Genomic DNA, 21,385 nt, shown 5'->3' with positions numbered 1-21,385 from the left:
CGATATTTTTCCTTTACCATCGATCTAAGTGTACGTCAAGATATGTAGCTGACTTCACAGTGTCTGTAGTATCCTTTATCTCAAGTTTTTTGGGGTAGATGCGATACATCTAGGATTGTTTAACGATAATACGTCATATCTACAGCGGAATCTGAGATTAAAGGATCTAGCTAAACGATGTTCTTTCTTTCGGAGCAGATAAGCTATAAAGTCAGCCTCATATTTGAGTGAAGGAATAGGTCATAATGTAGAGGAGCACAATTTGTTCCCATTGGGTGCCGACCGTTTGTTGAAAAACACATCTACCACACTGCGGAAAATATGTTGTCGATAAAAAATTCAGCATTTAGAAAACATATTCTTTTGTATATTTGGAAGATGATTTGGATTATTTTAGATAAAGTATGCGGAATCTCTACCAAGAACTATATATTTGTTTCTAGGTATACCATCTGTTACAGAAAAAAAAAACATCGATGTATAATGTTTTTGGGTCGGAATTTTAACTGAGTATAGGAAATAGAAGTATACAGTGTTGAAAAATCATAGGGTTTAATGCTATCATATTCTGATAATAATCTTAAATTGAGGATATCCAACAGATATCTTTCAGGAGCCACAAAGAATTGTCAAGGCTAGACACTTTCCACATTTATATGTACCAATGCAGGAGCTACAGCAACGTCAAGTGGTTACAGATTGTTTCTCTGCTGTGTGAGTGCTACTATTAAGTCTATAATGATTGTTTATCACACTACGTTGACATCCAAAAATTCTTCATTTAAGGTTTACATCTATAGATTCTTTAAAATATCATGTCTTGTATAATAAACTATAGACGAACTTGAGCGCCCGTCTGCACGTCCACACTCTTGGACTAACTGCTCCAGACCATGCAAAAGCACTCCAGTGAATAATTCAATCTATGTCTGGAATGTCAACGCCCATACCAAAGGCCACTGGCCACTATATAGCAAAGACTATTCGCAGTTTACTGTCTACTTTCAGAAATTCTAATACATGTTCCTTATTCGCTTTAGCTGTAGATTTGTGGAACATAGCAATAAGTGATGTCACTCTGGTGTATGTTCATACAAATTTGCAATGTTTCTGCAATCTTTGCCTTAAACATGTTATTATCTGCTATAAATTTAACAGATCAATGTCTTGAGTTCTTCACCGTGTAGTATGCTTTATTTTGTCTATCTGGTAACTGATAAACAGTGTTGGTTTCCTCTTCAATCATGTCAAGCTTTTTTAATATTTCAGTTTTAATTGCTTTAGTCGCTGCGCCTGTTAATGCAACAGATGTTTTGTTGTTGGAAAGAAATATAACGCAATGCAGTAAGTCTTCAATACTCCTGTCTGAATTCACATCCCTGAAAAGGTATAATAATATAGGGTTACTGCATTAGTTTAAAGGAATTCTTTTCATAGAATACATGTGCGTGTCCAGTGGCCGATAGAGGCCACAGAATTATCAGAGTTAAAGTAAACATTGCATTTTAATATTAATTGTGACTTCATAATTTGGCTGAATCGGATCATTTAGCTGGTTTTTGGCGACTTTCGTGTTTTGCTTGCAAACAAAGTATAGCTTTTTTAATGAGGATTTTTCAAATATTTCCAGCAATGGCTGTAGAACTCAAACTGTCTTTTCCATTAAGATAAGCAATGAATATATATACATTCAATATGACACTTTTGATATCATGCCAATACTGGTTTGAACGCTAATTTTATACTTTAGACTAGCCAGCTTAAATTCATCCGGAAAACAAACAAGAGGCTCTTGAAGAGCCCGAATCGCTCGCATGACAAACCATGCCCTATTAACTAAGTAAGTAAAGATATCATGCTATGTTACCATGTTTGACGAAAAATTGCTGAAAAGAGTATATATTGATGAATGCTGTAAGTTCAAAAGAGTACCTAAGGCACTTTAAAATGTTGGAAATGCCTTCGAAGTATTTTCAGAACCTCTGGAAAAAAATTGGACAGAGTCCCCCTATGCCCTGTTATTCCACCAGGTCTGAGGTGGCATTAGACCAGTATACATTTGCTGAAAAAGAACACAAAATGAAGTTAAACCATGGTTATCCATTCATATGTACCCCATGTGTACTATATAAACCAACTATCGTTGAAATCAAAGCAAGTATAAAATTAGCGGGAAAGGGAAAATGACCGCCAAGAACGATCTTTCGTCATCACCATTGAACTTAAAACACCTAGTTTCCAAAAAATGGAATCTGAGCAACGGGTGAAAATGGTCGTAAAATGGCAACCATTTTTAAAATGGCCACCTAAAATAATTTCAATACTGCCAGGCAACTCAGAATATCATGTTTATCTTAAAGTTAGCGTTCATTTTTGTTATTCTTCTGTAGTTGAGGAAATAATACCAAATAAAACAAAATAATAATAAAAAACCCTATGTTCTATTTTTAGTAACGACGGCCATGTTTTTTTGACTGATGAAAAACTTTAAATGATCAGTTTGTGGAGGAAACCTTTAAAAAAGTTATGCCAACTTTTATTAAAGTTTGCTACAATTGGTTTCAGCGAGTTGTATACATTAAAACAACAAAAAAATCTGTTTCAGGGGCCATAAACCCTACCATAGAGTACAAATCATCTTGTACAATATTACTCTCCATTAGAATTTTGCTCAATTCAAGGGTTTTTAATTATTTGCAAAAGAAAGTCAATTTTTAATTACTGTGGCCATGTTTTTTTTTCATCAAACAAAACACCAAACGGTCATTTTGTACAGGATACCCTTAAAACAGTAATACCAACTTTCATTAAATTGTGTACAGCATATTCTGAGGAGAAGATTTTTGAAAGCAATAACATAAAAAAAATAATAAAATAGGCAATAACATGGGTCAACAGCTTTTCACCAAAATTATATCACAGATAGATCTCATCATGGTGAACACTTTTATCCCATGTCAGAATTTGGTTAAACCTAACGGTTTTGGAGATATATGCAAAAAACTGCTGTGTGATCCCTTTGTTCTATTTTCAGTAAAGACGGTCATGTTTTTGACTAAACTTTGGTCATTTTGTGCAGGATACCCCAAAACAGTAATACCAACTTTCATTACATTGTGTACAATAGATTCTGAGGAGAAGATTTTTAAAAGTAATAACATCAAAAACATCAAAAAAACATCCAATAGGGCAATCACTCCAACATGGATCAACGGAATTTCCCCAGAATTTGACCACGGATAGATTAGTCCGAATTTCCTCTGACCCTGCAACCCTCCTCTTTTTTATTTGGATATTGATATGTCGGGTTGGGGTCAGAACGATGTGCCATATAACAAGTTGGAGATTTAGCGGTACCGCGGAGTACCGCCTTTCAACCGCTTGTAACGACTTTCAAGTTGAAATTGTGCATGTCACACCTAACTATATTCGGCGTCACATAAATAACATACTGTTAAAATTTGAATAAAATATTTTCTACGACTTTATTGACGCCTACCGTCGTTTAAATTGTCTTAAATGACTTGCTCATTCGTTTAGCCATACATCGTGTACTAAGTTACAGCCCTAGATTAATCCTACGAGGAGAAATCACCCGGCCAGCGAAAGCTATATTTTTATATAGCCTAGCTGGCCGAGTGGTCTAGGGCGCTGGACTTAGTGCAGGCGGTGTTGCCAAAGATGTCACAGCGGTACGAGTTCGAGTCTAGCGGAGGGAACGACAAAAATTTGCTTCGCAAATTTGACAGTTCTAACATCGTTGGGAATTTTTCAGACCCTTATATATATATATATATATATGTCCTAAAGCATTTTACATATTGTCGTGGTCTGATATGTCTATTGGGCGATATGTCCAGCATTCATAAGGAATTATTGTTTGTGATGGTCCGATATGTGTTTGGTTCTTATATTTGCGAAACGTCTTCAAAGATTTCTTTTGTTGCATTTAGTTTCGGTTCAGTCTGTTCATTTTGTATAGTTAAATTATGTTTTTATAACGTTTTGATTCATTTTATCGAATAGATTCGTTTCGTTTCGCAATTTTTATGACCCGATGGGTTGTATTGATTACGTAATTTTCGTAAACATCTGGATTTTGTTTGTTTGTTGGGGTTTAACGTTCGAGCAGCAATATTTCAGCTATATCCAGACGATGAACATGAAATTGATGATAAAATGAACATGAAATGATGATGAAATGAAAAAGGGATGGGACACCAGAACAATGGGGTCGAAAAATTTTGATTGCCACTGGAAATAGGGAAAGGTGGGTAGGGTCGGGCAATTTAGCCTCCTGTAACGGAGCCCTATGGTTCCTACTCCGGAAGAATACCACAGTAGGGTTCTTTAACGTGCGAGGAACGTGGCATCGTAAAATATCTGGACGCCATCCTGCAGACTATAAGGCCACCACTATCTTGGAAAATCTATGATTCGATTTGTATTTAATTATCGAAACTAGCAAATATTTTCCGAGACTGGTTTGGCTCTCAATCGCACATATACAAGTATACACAAATAAAGCTGCCATTATGCTGTTTTTCAGCTCCTGAAAATGCAGGTACAAACCGGATATTGATGCTTTTTCTTGCCATTAGTATACAGAACCAAGTTGATAATACAACCATAAACGCTCCATTCGGGAGCGTATTAAGCTAGTAAGAATTACAAAACATAAATTTAAAAACAAGAGGCTCCCAGGAGCCTGAATCGCTCACCTAGTTAAAGTTTTGCCTTTCAAGAAGACTAACAAGGTGTTGTCAAACAATTTTAGCTCCGTGAAGATTTGGTAGGACTTATCATACGGATCATTTCATCAATTGAAAGTTTCATTCTATTTATTATAGTTTTCAAGATATTGACTGAAATCTGCTAAAAACGTATTTTTTTGTCTTTCAAGGACAACAGCGTCTGACAACTTTGATCCAAGAAGACTTTTGTAAGCCTTATAATAGGAATCATTTCAGCAATGGAAAATTCATTCTATCTTTCATAGTTTTCGAGATATTAGCTGAAAACTGTATAATAAAAAGTCATTGTTAGCCTCTCAAGGGCAAAAATTTTTACATGGAGTCGCCTGACCACTTTGATCCCTTGAAAACTTTTGAAGGCCTTATAATAAGGATCATTTCTGCAATTGAAAGATATTTGCTCAACCTAACAGTTTTGGTAATATATACAAAAAACTACTGTCTGACCCCTATATTCTATTTTTAGTAACGGAGCCCATGTTTTTTAACCGATCAAAAATCCAAAAAAATCATTTTCGTTAGGATACCATAAAAACAAAAAACAAAAAAAAAATATCAAATTTTATTGAAATCTGTGTAACAGTTTCTGAGGAGAAGATTTTTAAAAGCAATAACATCAATACTTTAATTTTACTTCATAATTGGTTAAACCTAACGGTTTTTGAGATATATGCAAAAATCTGCTGTCTGACCCTTATTTTCTATTTTTTAGTAACAGCGACCATGTTTTTTAACCAATCAAAAATCCAAACATTCATTTTTGTGCAGGATACCCTAAAAAACAAAAATACTTACTTTCATAGTACTCTGTGTAGTAGTTCCTGAGGAGACTATTTTGAAATTAAAAACAGCCAAAAAGAGTAATAACTCCAACATGGGTCGACACATTTTCACCAAAACTTGACCACAGATAGATATCATCATGTTGAATATTTTTACCTATGTCATAATTTGGTTTAACCGAACGGATTTTGAAATATATGCAAAAATCTGCTGTCTGACCCCTATGATTTTTTTTCAATAACGGCGGCCATGTTTTTAACCGATCAAAAATCCAAACGGCCATTTTTTCAGGATACTCTAAAAACAATCTCTAAAGTTTCATTTAAATCCATGCTGTAGTTTCAGAGGAAAAGATGTTTGAAGAAATAGTTAACGACGATGACGACGGACGCCAAGTGATGGTAATAGTTGAAATGGCCTATGGCTAGGTGAGCTGAAAATGATAATTATATTTTATTTTGCAAGATACATTTGTATATCCACTAGCTAATGACATAGATTGCTACAGATGAGATCAGTTTTAACCTCTCACAAAACTGTCCTAGTACTGTCAGAAAAACAATTTTATGACAGATTTAGAAAAGTTCGCGGACAGTTCCAATTAAAAGTCAGCTCTTCTGACAGTTCTATTAGAACTGTTTTCGTAAAGCCGGTTCTGCTAGAACTCTCAGAAAAACTGGCTCTTTTGGCAGAACTGTCAGAAGATGGATGGAATAGTCATGACTGTGATCGTCTTCATGAAAGCAGATTTTATGCAAGGACTTATTTCATTTTATATCTTTATTACCTTCCATTGTCTATACTCATTGGCCATGGGGACAAAATAAGTTTAAAATAATTTAAACTTACTGCCAATGTTTGCTTTGTTCATAAGTCTATGTTATAAATAGAATATTTAAACACATTGCATGCTGTCTATTTCATCAATCTTCCAGGTAGCATAATGGAGGGAGGGGCAACATCGGGAGTATTTATAAATTCAATTTTAAATAAACAACTAATTTAAAAGTTCTACACTCTACACGTTGACGTACCCACATGGGGCCTGTGAGTATGCCAGAGCGTCAACAGAGCAATCCAGCCACTAGTAGGACATACTATGACTGAGTTCTTTGGTCAGGTATCCCGAAGGCCGAGCTTCGCTACCTCCAACTACTAAAAGACGTACTAAGATAATTCCCGTAAGGAAATTTTGTGCTGTGCAGTTAATCTATTGTCCGAGCATAATGAAAATTAGTGTTTCTTGAGATGTTTTTGTCCCTTTTTCATAAACAATTCACACTTGTCAAGTTATTGTCAGGAGATAATGCAAATAATTATATTTCTGGCACTCGATAGTCATACACGGTTCAATGTCCACCCAAAATTAAATCCCAGCCTCCCTTTTGTTGTAAGGCCCTTTGTGGCACAGTTTTATAAATAAAAGTTGAATACTGTTATCATCAAGATATCGTCCGAACATGAATGGTCTAAGGACGACGATGTTATATGAACTGCTATCGTATTTAATGAAATATATGTTTTAAATATAAACAAAGGTCGAAAAAAGATTTTTTGCCCTTTTTCTGACCAAAACGTTGTATATACTCCGCAAACAGCTCACCGTGTGACTCTATCAAGTATGCATCTTTGTAAATCACATAATGTGAAAAAAATGTAATTGTCGCAAAAAAATAATTATCATATTATACTGGTTTGCAAATGTGTGTGTGTGTGTTTTTTTTACATCCAAAAGTCAGCCTGCCGACACAAATTAAAAGGTTATGTAGGAAATGCGGTGCTTGTAATATTCCCCAGTTATATAAATACATATCATTTCGCCTTTTTTGTACTATATAATGCGCAATGCATTCTATGGCTTCAAGTGACTGTTTTATATGTTCTTATTTCTATATTTTTATACCGTTTCATTTAATTTGCGTTTGCGTAATAAAAAATGCATGTGACCATTTTAAATATGTCTTATTACCTGCTGGCACGAGACCGCAATTAATTTTCAAGTGCATTTCAATATACACATTTGAGCAGATTAAAAAAATTCCACCGGCGCAAACTGAATAAAACTTCTCTGGCCTAAAGATATGTACAAACAGGATTTTATATATAAATTGTAGAAAATTTTACCATCATTTTCTGAAATTAATACATATAATTCGGAGATGGGGTAAACATGACAAATGAACTGAGTTAAAAGTCCTAAATTTTAACCTTCTTCCACTGAACCAAATCACAACTTTTAGTCAGAATTGATTAATGAAAAAAAAATCCCATGTAATTTTAACCTATTTTCTACCAATTAGAGGCAAAACTTCAGCAAATAAGTTTCCAGTAAAAATATGAAAAAATGTGGAAGGTACCTACTACCAAAGTTGGAACTATACAACGAAAACCAAGGGAAATTAATTGTGTTCTCGTACCTGCTGCAAAGTCGAGCAGCTCCATCAAAAATAATTTCAAAAGTTCCATGTGGTTATTTGTTTACATCTTGCAGGGAAATTTTGTGTCTATAAATAGAATGAAAATCATTGGCTGATCAGCGATGCAAAACCATCAGCCGATTAAAAATAAATGAACACGTGTGTCGTAAGAAAATCACCCCATCGTAAGGGCATGCTGCACACTGTCGGTCACACGTAGTCAAATTTCAACTGAAAAGAGAAAACGAGTAAGTAACTTTTCATTTTATGAGAAAATATTTTATTCAAAAATAATGAGCCCATAAATTATGAATAAGTTCTCAGCTACACTGTGGTATCGATCGCTCAGATTTATGTTATGGAAGAGGATGGGTAGGTTATCGTATTTTACATGGTTTCAGGTTTATTTAAATTGAATTGGTTTATGTTTATTTTACAAATCAGTCACGAATTGCTGAAATCATGAACGTTTCTCTGAAAATCATGCATCAAGCTATTTAATCTCGATAATCTGTATGGTCACGCTCGTCCTTCGTGCATACGTCTGAATATTCAAGATCCCAGAAATAATGTGTATTTTAGAAATATGAAAATAGAAGATGTCTTATGGTTGCCAACGAGACAGTCACCCACCAAAAGTTAAGCAAGGAATAATTACCTATTAAACTGCCTCTTAAATTTTAAACCTTTCTCAAAACTTTTATTGTCTCCTGTCCCTTGCACATCATTCTACAATGCCTCCTGCCGGGCCCTTCCCCTGTATACTAGCCTCGTATCTTTCTGCAGTCATTTCTTGCAATTGTCCCTTCCAATGGGAGCAGGGTGTTGATGAGAAGATTTGTCATTTTTATGTGTAATAATAACAAAAAATAGCTCCCTCATTTTTCTGAGGAACACCGAGGGACAAGTGTCTGGACCCGTCCCTGCCTTCCAAGTATTCTTAATTTTCTCTTTTCAGCACATTTGTAGGCGAGGTCATCCTGCATGCAGCTTATTTCTTTTTGCTAGATAGTGATTGCAGAATTAAAAACAAATGTGTTTCGAACAACAGCTATGAATACTGTTTGCAGATTAATGGACTCTCCTTACTTAAAGTTTAAAGTGTTTATAATCTTGTTAAAAAACAAAATTATGCTTTACGCCAAAAAGTCTAACCACGCTCGACCTATTTGATGTGATTCAATAATCGGTTGGCTTATAAAAAATTTACAATTTCATAGGTTTAAATGTTTTTTTAAACAAACATGTTCACAATGTTCACACGTGATTACATATAATTTCTTTAAAATGGAAAGTACAAAATTAATGTATCCATGCAATCACGTCATGAACGTAACAACTCGTACATATAGAAATATTACTGCATGTGAGGTAATTTGATATTTAAAGGGTATTTTACAAATGGTAATTAACGAGAAATGACACAAACAATGGAATATAATTTAGCATTCACCACACACATTCGAATTCCACTTCGCAGTAACCTTCAATCAAACAGGCTAGACTGAAAGACGGAGATAATTACGAAATTTCGAGAGACGCAAGAAGAAAATTCGTACTGTAGCTTCAAAAATATATGGGAATCAATGGATATTCGATATTATATTTCGTTTTGTTGCTGAATTGAAGAAGGAAAAATGTAGTTTTTCATTGTTCGAAGGCTTCCAATTTAGCCTCTATGTAATTTGGCACAATATACTGGAAAGATCATAGCAGATTTTTTTTTAGGATTTCAGGATTTTCACACAAAGGAGATGAAACCAGTATGTATTGAATTGGCAGTCATCGACACTAATTTACTTTCCGAGTGGCAGGTTCTGGACTTTTCTTAGTTTAAAAGCAATGATCCACTAAAAAAACTGAAAACCTAAGGTGATCAATAAAGTTTTAATGAAGTGGGTTGAAAGTCCAGCACCTAGATAAGTAAAATTGCAATTTTTCAAATAGCCTCTATGATATTGCCCAATATGTACCTCCTGCATCTGTTATTTTGATAATGCGAGATTGGATAAATATAACCAACAGCTAAACATGGGCAACCAGTCGCGTAACATGGGTACACGATTGGAAAAAAATGGCCAAGTTGCTGGTTTGGCTGGAATGTGGGTGCATGGGAATCCACACAACACTCTCAACATTAGATAAAGCTAAGAGACGACTAGATTTTTAGAAAAAGCTATTATTTGTTTAAATTAGGATCAACAGTTTCATATATAAAGATCAAAATGTTTGCCAATCATCTCTTCCACCACCAAATATTCAAACTTCTTGATCGTATCATTGAAATGTATCAGACAAACTTTTGTTGTCTTATTTTCTGGTACAGTGTATAGAAGAGTAGGATTCGTCCAATGTACGTTTACAAAAACCGTTACAGCTTTTGATGAATTAATTAAAAACCCCTAACTTACACCGGATGAGGTAATTGGTGGTAGTAAAATGTTCGCTTTAGATTGAAGGTTTCGTCACTGAAAGAGGGAGGCGAAGCTGAGCGACAGAGTATAAAGGCTTAGAATTTAGCAGCTAAAGGAGTCGATAAGCTTAGCCATGGCTAGGGATAATGTTTAAAATGTGTTAGAGACACAAGGAGGAGATAAGGATAAAAGACTAAAAGAAAGATGAAAGGTTAGATGAGTTAAAAAGTTAGCAGAGCATGCTAAAAAGAGAAAATTAAGAATACTTGAAGACAGCTATGACGTGGAAGGAACGATTACAAGAAATGACTGAAGAAGGATACGACGCTAGGAGACAGGGGAAGGGCCAGGTAGGGGATAATGTAAAATTAATAATACGTGACTTTTAGACATAAGATGTGCAAGGGACTGTTCAGGGACAAGACCGAAAGAGAGTTCAAATCTTGGATTTTTTTTAAATGGAAGAGACAGTTTAAATATTTTAGGACGGAGAAAAGCTGCTTAACATCTTTTATTAGAAATCTGACCAGGAGAGCAATAAACTTTTTAGAGAAGATATTTCTGTGGAAGCGAATATATTTTTTGGTTCTATTTTTATTTTGTTATGATTAGTAAGATAGAACTTAAATGGTTGCAGACACAATCTTTCCCTACACAAGAATATTTGAAAGTACATGCAAGCCGGAAATGGGTTATAGAATAAAACTAAAGTACACATGTACATGTATCAACTGTACTCAGCTGTACTGAAGTGGTCACAATGACAGGATGTTGCAACAACACATGATGTTGTTTTTATTTAAATTTAAATGACTTTTTCATTATGCAAATTAAAATTGAATTGAAGCACTTTAAATGCATATAATCAGGTGACCAATTTATATACGTGAGTCATTATAACATGTAGATAATGTTTGAAATTATACAGTAACAAATTATATACAAAGCTAAACGCTTGTGCTATTTAAATATTAAGCGAGTTTTGGATTTCATCTCCTGATGCCAGAACTTCAGAATATAATTGAATAGATTTGACATTTTACGTAGCAAAATTCATAAGAGAGGTAAATCTTTTACTTTCTATCCTGTCTATATATTCATAATTATTTATTTGTCTAGTTTTTTACGCACGAACTCTCATAATTATAGAAGTTTTACTCTGGCGATTCTTATTTAGCTATTGGTTCTTAAGGAATTACAGTGATTCCTGTCTAAACGGAACTCCTTTTGGACTAGAATTTTTGCTCGGTTAAGCCCAATTTTGTTTGGTTATCACAGTTCAAAACGTATTGAAACTGATTTGAACGGACACCATAAGATGTCGGGTTTGCACAGGTTTTCCTGTGTTTGGTATATACAGGTTTCATTGTATTTCTTTGGACTTAAACTTATTTTAAAGCGCTGTAGTGCAGGTCTGATTTTGTCAGTTTTCCACATAGAAAATGCCAAGCTCCGAAACAGCGCCTGACTTCCGAAATTCACTCTAGAAGCTGCAGTCAGCCCTCTCAGAAGTTAGAAAGAGAGGAAACGAACTACTGCCGCTCCATGGAGCTTGAGAAATTACACGAGCCTAATTATGATATATAGTTTTCTTAATATGTTTTAGTTTTAACTGCGTATGGCACCAAGAAAATGAGATGGTTATGCCATTGTTTTAACCACGATCTAGGCACAGGGACTTGCTCCTACAATCAAATATGCAGCCCGACTAATATCTTAACACGAAGTTTGAGCTGTATATATATTTGATAGTTGGAGCAAGCCTCTATGATCTAGGTAAGCTCTTGCCATCATTGTGGTTTTTTTTGTCGTAAGTTGTTACGTTTTCTTTGAAAGATTTCCCCATTGAAACTTCTAAATGGTATTCAGTATCTACTTCAAAACTCTGTCGGTTTTGCTGATAATTCGGACAAATGGATGGATGCCATAACTATTTTATTTTCAATTTATATCTCTGAGAGTATCGAGAAGTAACAATCGTCGCTATTTTCTGAAAAAATTTCTCCATTTGGCTGTATGGCCTTTGATGGATTTACTGATCTTAAATGGACCTTATTTATTTAAATGATTATTTTTTTTTCTGGTGGGGGGAGGGGGGTCTGTTTTGAAATCAGCAATTTTCGATGAATGAAATTGCAAAGTAATATTTTTCATGAGAAAGCTAAGATGTAAACAAACAATCATGTTTGAAGTTGTAGAATAAGTTATGATAAAGGCCAAAAATGTGACGTTTCTTCAACTTGAAAATATAAAGAATGATCTTAATATGTCGGAGCACAGTCTCAGTATGTGGAACTTGTTTTTAAAACTACTCCATGTACTGGATGCTCTATCGTTTGATTGTCTATGAAAAGCCAAAAGTTACGGTTATCACTTATTTTATTAGCTCACCTGGCCAAAGGCCAGGTGAGCTTATGCCATCACTTGGCGACCTTCGTCGTGGACAAATTTTCAAAAATCTTCTTCTCGGAAACTACTAGACTGACAGGTTTTAAACTTGGCATGATTGTTTCTTAAGGTGTTTTGCACAAAATAAATGTTGGGATTTATGATCCATGAAAAAAACATGACCGCCGTTAGTAAAAATAGAACATAGGGGTCAGAAGGCAGTTTTTTGTAAATAACTCAAAAACCGTTGCCTTTGGCAAATTTCTGGCATAACGGTAATATTGTTCAGCATCATGAGACGGACCTATGCCGAAATTTTCAAAACGATTCGTCAACTGATGTTGGAGTTACGTCCCCTGAAACAGTTTTTTTCCATGTACAACTTTGAAAATCTTCTTCTCTAAAACCATTTAAGATTATTGAATGGAAATAAGCATAATAGTTCTTTAGTGTATTGTGCTCAAAATAACTATTGTGATTTTTAATCGGTGAATAGATATGGCTGCCTATACTAAAAATGGAACTTAGGGGTCGGAAGACAGGTTTTCGAAAATAATTTAAAAAATGTTGCCTTTAGCAAAATTCTGGTTCAGGTCATGAAAATGCTATTAAAACATTTCCTGCTTTGACAGTTTAGTTGATTTTAACCTAGCATGTCTCATTCTTCAAGTTTTTCAAATAAGCAAATGGTTAGTCATGTTAGCGATTCAGGCTCTCTTGAGCCTCTAGTTCATTTTTGCGTCTATGTATATTGAACATCGTAAAAGAAATGACCAGTGTATACATTACGACAACTAATAACAAAGGTTATTACTTACAATCATATTCGTAGATATGGACTTTTATTACATCTAAAGAACCAAAGAACCTGAAAAGTTGAACACATTTTTTTGTTTTTTTAACAACAATGTTATGCCTGCTTACTTTTTTATAATAGAGTCTTCTATTTTAGAAAACCTGTCTTTTGACATTTAATTTTGGGAAGGCACCCAAAATTTGTCGTAATAACTGATATTATTTTTGCCTTATGTTACCATAGTTACAGATTTTTTGACAAAATATGTAAGAATTACCATCATTTTCATGGATCTCTCTAATGTAAGGACCTGGAAAAATACTATAGGAACAAGATTGTTGAATTTGCTTGTACGAGTGCCTCAATAGAGCTTGTCATACAATTATCTGCATTGACTTATCTGTAGAGTGTTACCTTATAGTGGACGTTGTGTTAGTGCTAAATAGCGCGTGACATTCCACGGGGAAATGGTTAGTAACACCCGGGTATATGGCCTAGCAACAACCGAATATAAGGGATTTGATCTGCTAGTAGCACTGTCGTAAGAGCTGGCTCTAGAATTGTACTATGACACTTCCTAGAGCAGGCTCTTCTGACAGTTCCCCTTGAAAGGTTAGAACTGATCTCATCTGTATATTATGCAATTATCAACACTTTGTATTCACGATTATTAATCTATTACACACGAGTTGGATTATAAGTAACAAGGAAGCACCAAAAATGTCTTTGGCCTAGGGATATATGTCATTATAGATGTTCAAACATAAGATATCCGTATCGACTCGTGATTTGGAGACACTCTAGTATGTTACACAAACATAAATGAACAACTTTCCCACAAAACTAAAACAGCAATGGTTGTTTTTGATATAGGCATGGCACCAAAAAATGTCATTACCGAACCATTACCTAGTACAGAAGAAAGCAGCGAATCCCTCAGTCTTGGTCAAATACCCTCGATTGTTACACAGGAAAACCTGGAACAGAAACCACCTCCTCTGAAAATAGTTTGGAAAAATGTGTTCATACAGATTTCAATTCATATTGGAGCACTGTATGGATTAACAAGGATACCATCCTCTCATCCACTTACCTGGTTATGGAGTAAGTATGAGTATACAAATTCATACCCATTTTCCACTTAACGAAAGTATTCATTAAAATGATATGAAAAGTTTGTAAATAGGACCAGTAGAAATCTAGTAACATTACACATATAAAAAGAGCCAGATGCAATTATAATTATCAAAGTATAATACGTATTATCATTAAGAAAATCCAGTGCCTTTACACTATTGCTGCTACAAATTTGATGGGGTAAGACAAGTAAGCTGTTCGTGTCAGTTTGTTTACCATATAAAAGGAATCAATAACATGTTCTTACAATGAGAAAATGAAACTTGAATAAATCTATCTTTCCTTATATATTCTATGTACATGTAATTACTTGTATGAAAATATTGTACAGGTAATTACTTGTATGATGGCATCATACAAGAAAGTAATTGACGAGGATCTGCCGAGAAAAGGATATCTCATTTGACAAAAAAAAAATGGATATGTTTGTTTCTTTAGTGAGGAATTTTTGTCATTGCTTACTGATATTACTATGTATTTCTCAATGTAGGGATATGAATATTCTTATCACATTATAATAATATTTGACAATAAATTATTTATAAATCGCCTTTATATTATATCTAGCCTTTAACCTTTAACGTATTTTTTCAAGAAACTGAAAATGTAGTGGATGGGACAGCCACGTCTCCAAACAAAAAATAAATTTGCTGCTCCTAAATTTAGAATGTGGAGAACTAGGCTTGATGTACTTTTTAATTTTGCACTGATGGGTTGTAATGTTACTTTCAAGAACAATTGTGCCAAATGTTTAATGAATGCTTAAATTATTTTTTCAGCAATATATTACTACATATTTTCTGCTCTTGGTATCACAGCTGGTGCACACAGACTATGGTCTCATCGTTCATACAAAGCTAAAACACCATTACGTATTTTATTGGCTTTTATGAATTCTGCTGCTTTACAGGTTAGTAACATCATCTATTTATTGTTGGATTACCGGTTTTAGTTGGCTTAATGAAGACTGTATGAGCTCAGCAGGTAAATAGATATATTGATATGTCTAATCGAAAAATTAGATACAAATTAATGACTATGAGAAGGAATCTTTTGTCTGCATCTGCTTCATGACTGCTAATGTTTATTATTTACATTATCATTATCACTGTATTATATAAAAATCATCATAATTACAATACCATTTATCTATGATTAAAGTACATGCTATTTTGTATGTGTGATGAAGCAAATATGCATTTATTTGTTATGCTTGGAAATATTCTAACCTCTCTTATTTAGTCTCTAACCATTATCTACTAACTTGAGTTTTGGGTGTTAAATCTGAAAGAAGCTTTTAAGAATGTCTGATGGTTCTAAAAACAAATACATGTATATACAAACCACTAGCCTAATGATGATTCTAGTAGTTCTTCATGTGACTAGATGAGAACATTTTAACATGCATATTTATAATAGTTCTTCATGTGTTAAGTTTTCCTTCTCTAGTAGTTCTTGACATGTGCCGTACTGGATCTTTACACCGAGACTGTAATTGCTTGCCGGAACAAGCACTAGAAGAGAACATATTAATCACTATACATGCTCTAGTCTAGTTCAGAAATAAATCATGGAAACTCCATTTGATCTTTGTTTTACCACGGGGTAGCCATTTATGTCGCATTGTTTTATCCCGAGCGATAGCGAAGGGTAAATAACGTCATAAATGTCCAACCCGTTGTAAATCAAAGATAAAATGGAGTTTCCGTGGTTTATTTCGATTATAATAGGACTAGTTTTTTTCATATTTTGAATAGACGCAGCCTATGTGTTGCACGAAATGTTGGTCATGTGTTTATCACTTTTTTTTTTTACCATGGCTGTGGTCTAAAGGGCTGTGAAGCATGTCATATTAGTCATGTCTGTGTTAGTCATTACTGTCACACTAATATAGAGATTACAGCTGATCTTAAAGAGGTACCCTATGTTATGGGCATAACTCTTGCAAGTCATTGGTACATATATCTCATTTAAACATCTAAGTAACTTAGATTGGTTTCATTCTGTTTCAAACGAGTGCTTGCGGTCTTAAAGAAAATAAAAAACCACCGAGTTCAAGATTTATGACCCTAACCTTAAGTCTACATTCTTATGTTGAACATTTTGGATAACTTTTATAGCTTTATAGCCTATTAATATAATTATCTGCTCTTTTCAAATTGTAGAATGATATTCTTGATTGGTCACGAGATCACAGAGTTCATCATAAGTTTTCTGAAACGCACGCAGATCCACACAATGCAAAGCGAGGGTTTTTCTTTGCCCATGTAGGCTGGTTATTAGTTAGGAAACACCCGGAGGTGCGCCGAAAGGGCAAGTTGATTGACCTTTCGGATTTGTACGCTGACAAAGTTGTCATGATACAACGAAGGTAATTCATACATGTAATTTTAATTCAATAAGTGTAGTATTAAGTACACGAACAGTCCACGATGATGCTTTTAGTGTGGGTGTCTGACATATGCTGACTTTCACTCTTCCCGAAAATATACGCAAATAAATTACATTCTTCTACGTACATTTACTTTCTGGGTAGATTTTACTACAGTGATTAGGACCATAAACTATAAGTCTTGTTAATTATGGTGTTTTCGCTTATTACATACAGTCATTATGGCCTTTTACATATTCATGATTTGGAATGTTGGGGTATATATAAATTATGATCGCCAGATAGACCTTCTATTGTTTTGAATACCTTCCGCTATCATGTACAATGCAGTACCAACAAGTGAATTCTTTATGGGATACTATAATTTCTAACGGTAAGGCCATCTCTTCTTAACGTTTGTCAACGGAGAATACAGAATCGTCTCACTTGAGTCAGCAGATTGAATAAGACGATTGTCATGGTTTACTCAGTAGGTTGAACTTTTTAAAATGAACATTTTAATGTGATACAGATATTGCAGTCTTATGACTTTCATATTCTATTTGTGTGTGCTTTCAATTGATTTATTTTGATAATTGAAAAAAATTAATCTATCAAATAATCTTGACTGACTAAACTTGTATATCATATTGACTGTCAAAATACGAGTACTGTCCAGATATTCCAGTTACGTCAATTTTTAAAAGTGGACTGCTATTTTTCAGTGTTTGGTGAATAGGAATGCATAACGCTGTAAAACTGGGAAAAATGTTTAAATAAGTGTGAAATTGTAGGAATAAAAGCTGTTTTGGAAGAGTTCATTGGAAGATATGAACTAGCCAACTCTTCAACAAACTTTACTTGAGCGTTTCGAGCTTCACTTGTTAATGAGTTGGTCTTGTTCTCGTGGGGGGGGGAGGGGGGCACTTCATATAGGGATGAGTACATATGTAGCTGCCAAATCCAGTACCACACCCAAATCGTATTTTGAGGGTCAACAAAATGTATATATTATTTATTGTCATACGAAAATTTAAAGCTTACTTATTACCATTCTTGTTGGAGGAAATTTAACTTGATCCATTGTGCACGCACACCATTTTTGACTTGATGTCTTGACAATAAGGTATGGTACCTGCTTTAGATTGGTAAGTTACAAATTAACCAGCCTTATGAACAGTCTGATTTCCCTATCTGTATAATATAACTTGCAGTATGAAAAAGTGACCTATTCCAGCTGCTCATCATTAATACCACATTGTATATTGGATGTGATCCCTCCAGAATCTCATTCATACACAGATGAAATCCAAGACAGCTTTTATTCCTATAGATTCTCGTAAGACCCCTGACTATACATGTAGGGTTTTAACATACTTGTTTATCATAGTTCGTTTTTTTAATTTTTGTCATCCTTCATTTATCGCTTTTTTCATTACTGTTTTCGTCTTTTGAACCAACTGAGATTTTTATTCTTTTTTTCAGATATTACAAGCCTAGTATAATTTTGATGTGTTTCTTGGTCCCTACACTTGTTCCGTGGTATTTTTGGGGAGAGTCCATATGGAATGCATTTTTCCTTTCTAGTATACTAAGATACGTTTTAACTCTTAATGCTACATGGTTAGTGAATAGTGCTGCACATATGTGGGGTAACCGTCCATATGATAAAGACATTAACCCTGCTGAAAATCGTGGGGTTGCGTTTGGGGCAGTTGGAGAGGGCTTTCACAATTACCATCATGTATTCCCGCAAGACTACGGAACCAGTGAATATGGATGGCATTTGAACTTAACCACGGCGTTTATTGATTTCTTTGCGTGCTTTGGTCTGGCGACAGACCGGAAGAAGATATCGACCATTGTTGTGGAGAAACGCAAACAAAGGACTGGTGACGGTTCATGAATGAAAAAAAAAAACCTGACGTCATTTTATTTAAGGGTTGTTTAACTATGTGTTGGTTTGAATCTAAGGAAATGTGCATTTTCTATAGGACTGGAAGTGATATTTCAAACACGCAAGGGTTTATAAGTGTAAAATGGTTGTTTTTAATTTTTGCAATATAAATTCTTTGTTACAGGTACAAGTTTTAAGTGTGTATAAATGACCTTGTGGATTATCGGGTACCATTTAATAAATGACAAATTACGTAAACATTTTCTTAAATATCTCATGCAAATCGTATTGGTGAATATCATGAATTATATACTAGTAAGTTAAAATATCATTAAATTCATTAGCATTGCTACTCGATTAACACTTATGTTCTGAAAGTCCTTTAAAGACTCCTATTACAATAAGTATTATACAAGTGAATCATTTTGCCATTTTACCATTTTGGACAGGTGCCGGCTAAAGTAAGTTTTTTAGGCCCCTGCTCGGTGATTAGTCTTGGTAGTTGTTGCTGTTGATTTTTGATTTCATCTTTTTTTCTAAGTTCCTATTATTTTCTATTAGTTTCTCCTCACTAAAAGGCCATAAATTAATGTACTAACATTTTCTGATCCCCATTAAATGAATAATTAATCGTTGATGTACATGTATATATATATTTAAGCGTTGATGTACATGTATATATGAGGTTTCGCTAGATGTATGCTTAATAGACTAATTTGTTCGAATTATGGAAGGTACCTTTAATTTTGTTAATACTCAAAATGCTATATATTATTGGTTCTTAATGTTTGTTGACCAAATAAAATGATCTGACTTCAATTTTTGGTTTTTGTTCTGCCGCTTCGAGCAATGGAACACGAGAATGGACTGAATCAGGCGTCGAATTCTCAAAAAGTCGTAAGAGTAAAGTTGATCGTAATAATGACGTCACAATCTAAAATAGTTTTGTGACGTCATGATTTACGATTAATTTTACTCTTACGACTTTTTGTGAATTCGACGCCAGAACTGTATAGTATTTTGGGATTTTATAACTTGGAACTTTCATAATTAAGATACGAACTTATTTTCATACCTAAGATTCATACATTACCGGTTACTGGGATTCAAAATTATAGCCATTTAGCTTACTAGTCTCATGCTTATTGCTCAGTCGGTTGCATTAAAACCCAAATTTGCAGGATGCAACTTCCGGTCAGACTGAAATCAATCTCTCAGTATGTTAAAATGATGTAGACTATCGGTTTCTCGTTGAGTAGATATACAAATAAAAGATACGGGGAAATATTTGTAGGATAACAAACCCAGTAGCTGAATTTAGACGATAAAAGCCAAGAGATTCGGAAGTTTATTGCTAAATAATCCTCACAACTGGATTGTTACCATAAGCAATTATATACATGTACATGTAAATACAATGCATATTTACAAATATTTTTTTTTAAACATTGCAAACTACAAAGTTCATGTCTGCCTCGCTCCAAACATTGTGAAACTTAATACGAAATGATATCAATATTTGTACAGATTCTTCATCTTCTATTGTATTAAGTAGCTGTCTTTGGAAGAATCGTGCAAAATCTGAAAAATGTGATACACCCCAAAAAAGGCTACATATTTTTATTTTTGTAATTAAGTTGTTTTATGGGTCTATATTATGAAATGTGTAATTATTCATTCAAATCTGCCTCTCTTAGGAGATAATCAACATTGAAAATCCAGTAGATTCTATTGTATTTAAGCGCCATTTACAGAGTTATCTCCCTTAATTTTGAATTATACAGTGCATTCTATACAATTTTTATCTCCTATGAGCACGGTGTATATGAAAAACCAAATGTTAATTTCTGTTTACTAAAGCATTTTAAACAAGATATCAAAAATAAAAATATGTAGGCTTTCCAACCATTATCACATTTTGCATGATTCTTAGCTGGAGTGCTACTTAAAACCTAATACCATTTATAATTATGTATCAAGTATCCAAAAAAATACGTTATTTACCAATGACGTACCATCCATCTATTAATTAAGACACTTGCACCAAATCGATCTCTCTCACAAAAAGTTCAGAAAATTTACTTTTATAGAACAACACTTAAATTAGATAGTAACACAACTAAAGTGTCTAACAGCCAAAAAGACCTACATGTATGGGGTACATTTATTAAGATTTTAGATGTATAAATATGTACTTTCAAAATGTCCATGACATTTTATATAACCTAACACGAGAACGAACTTTCTAAGCATGCTTCGTCTGTTTTTTTTTTGTTTTTTTGTTTTTGTTTTTGTTTTTTTTTGCTGTCTGTCACTCAAGCATTTATCATTATAAAACCAGGACGGATCGGCGACACTCAAATGTACAGGTATTTACATCAAGTTCGAGTGAAATTTGGACGAGGGTTAACGAGAAAGCATCTTCTAT

General features: G+C 34.1%; 1 protein-coding gene across 5 annotated transcripts; it reads left to right on the top strand.

The window, feature by feature from the left end:
• Positions 1-8,081: 8,081 nt before the first annotated feature.
• On the top strand, positions 8,082-19,776 carry LOC148619788 (acyl-CoA desaturase-like). 5 transcript variants are annotated; one of them, XM_088580057.1, is made up of 5 exons: positions 8,082-8,202; positions 14,426-14,656; positions 15,469-15,599; positions 16,855-17,060; positions 18,546-19,776. In XM_088580057.1, the coding sequence occupies exons 2-5, from the start codon at positions 14,428-14,430 to the stop codon at positions 18,964-18,966; spliced, it is 987 nt and encodes a 328-aa protein (XP_088436183.1). In that variant the 5' UTR covers positions 8,082-8,202; positions 14,426-14,427; the 3' UTR covers positions 18,967-19,776. The 5 variants fall into 5 exon arrangements, with proteins under 5 accessions (XP_088436183.1, XP_088436181.1, XP_088436182.1 ...); XM_088580055.1 differs by lacking the exon at positions 8,082-8,202 and adding an exon at positions 8,304-8,326; XM_088580056.1 differs by lacking the exon at positions 8,082-8,202 and adding an exon at positions 10,337-10,579.
• Positions 19,777-21,385: the final 1,609 nt, after the last annotated feature.

Source organism: Perna viridis, chromosome 4 (genome assembly GCF_037379345.1).
Source record: "Perna viridis isolate PV_CMFRI_1.1 ecotype Kerala chromosome 4, ASM3737934v1, whole genome shotgun sequence".
In the NCBI taxonomy this organism is placed as follows: Eukaryota; Metazoa; Mollusca; class Bivalvia; order Mytilida; family Mytilidae; genus Perna; species Perna viridis.
This window is presented reverse-complemented; position numbering and strand designations above follow the sequence as displayed.

Bases quoted from the DNA above. Each gene is read 5' to 3' on its own strand.
- LOC148619788 (XM_088580055.1), top strand. The intron at 14,657-15,468 runs GTAAGTATGAGT...TTATTTTTTCAG, and splicing joins TCCACTTACCTGGTTATGGA to CAATATATTACTACATATTT. The intron at 17,061-18,545 runs GTAATTCATACA...TCTTTTTTTCAG, and splicing joins GTTGTCATGATACAACGAAG to ATATTACAAGCCTAGTATAA.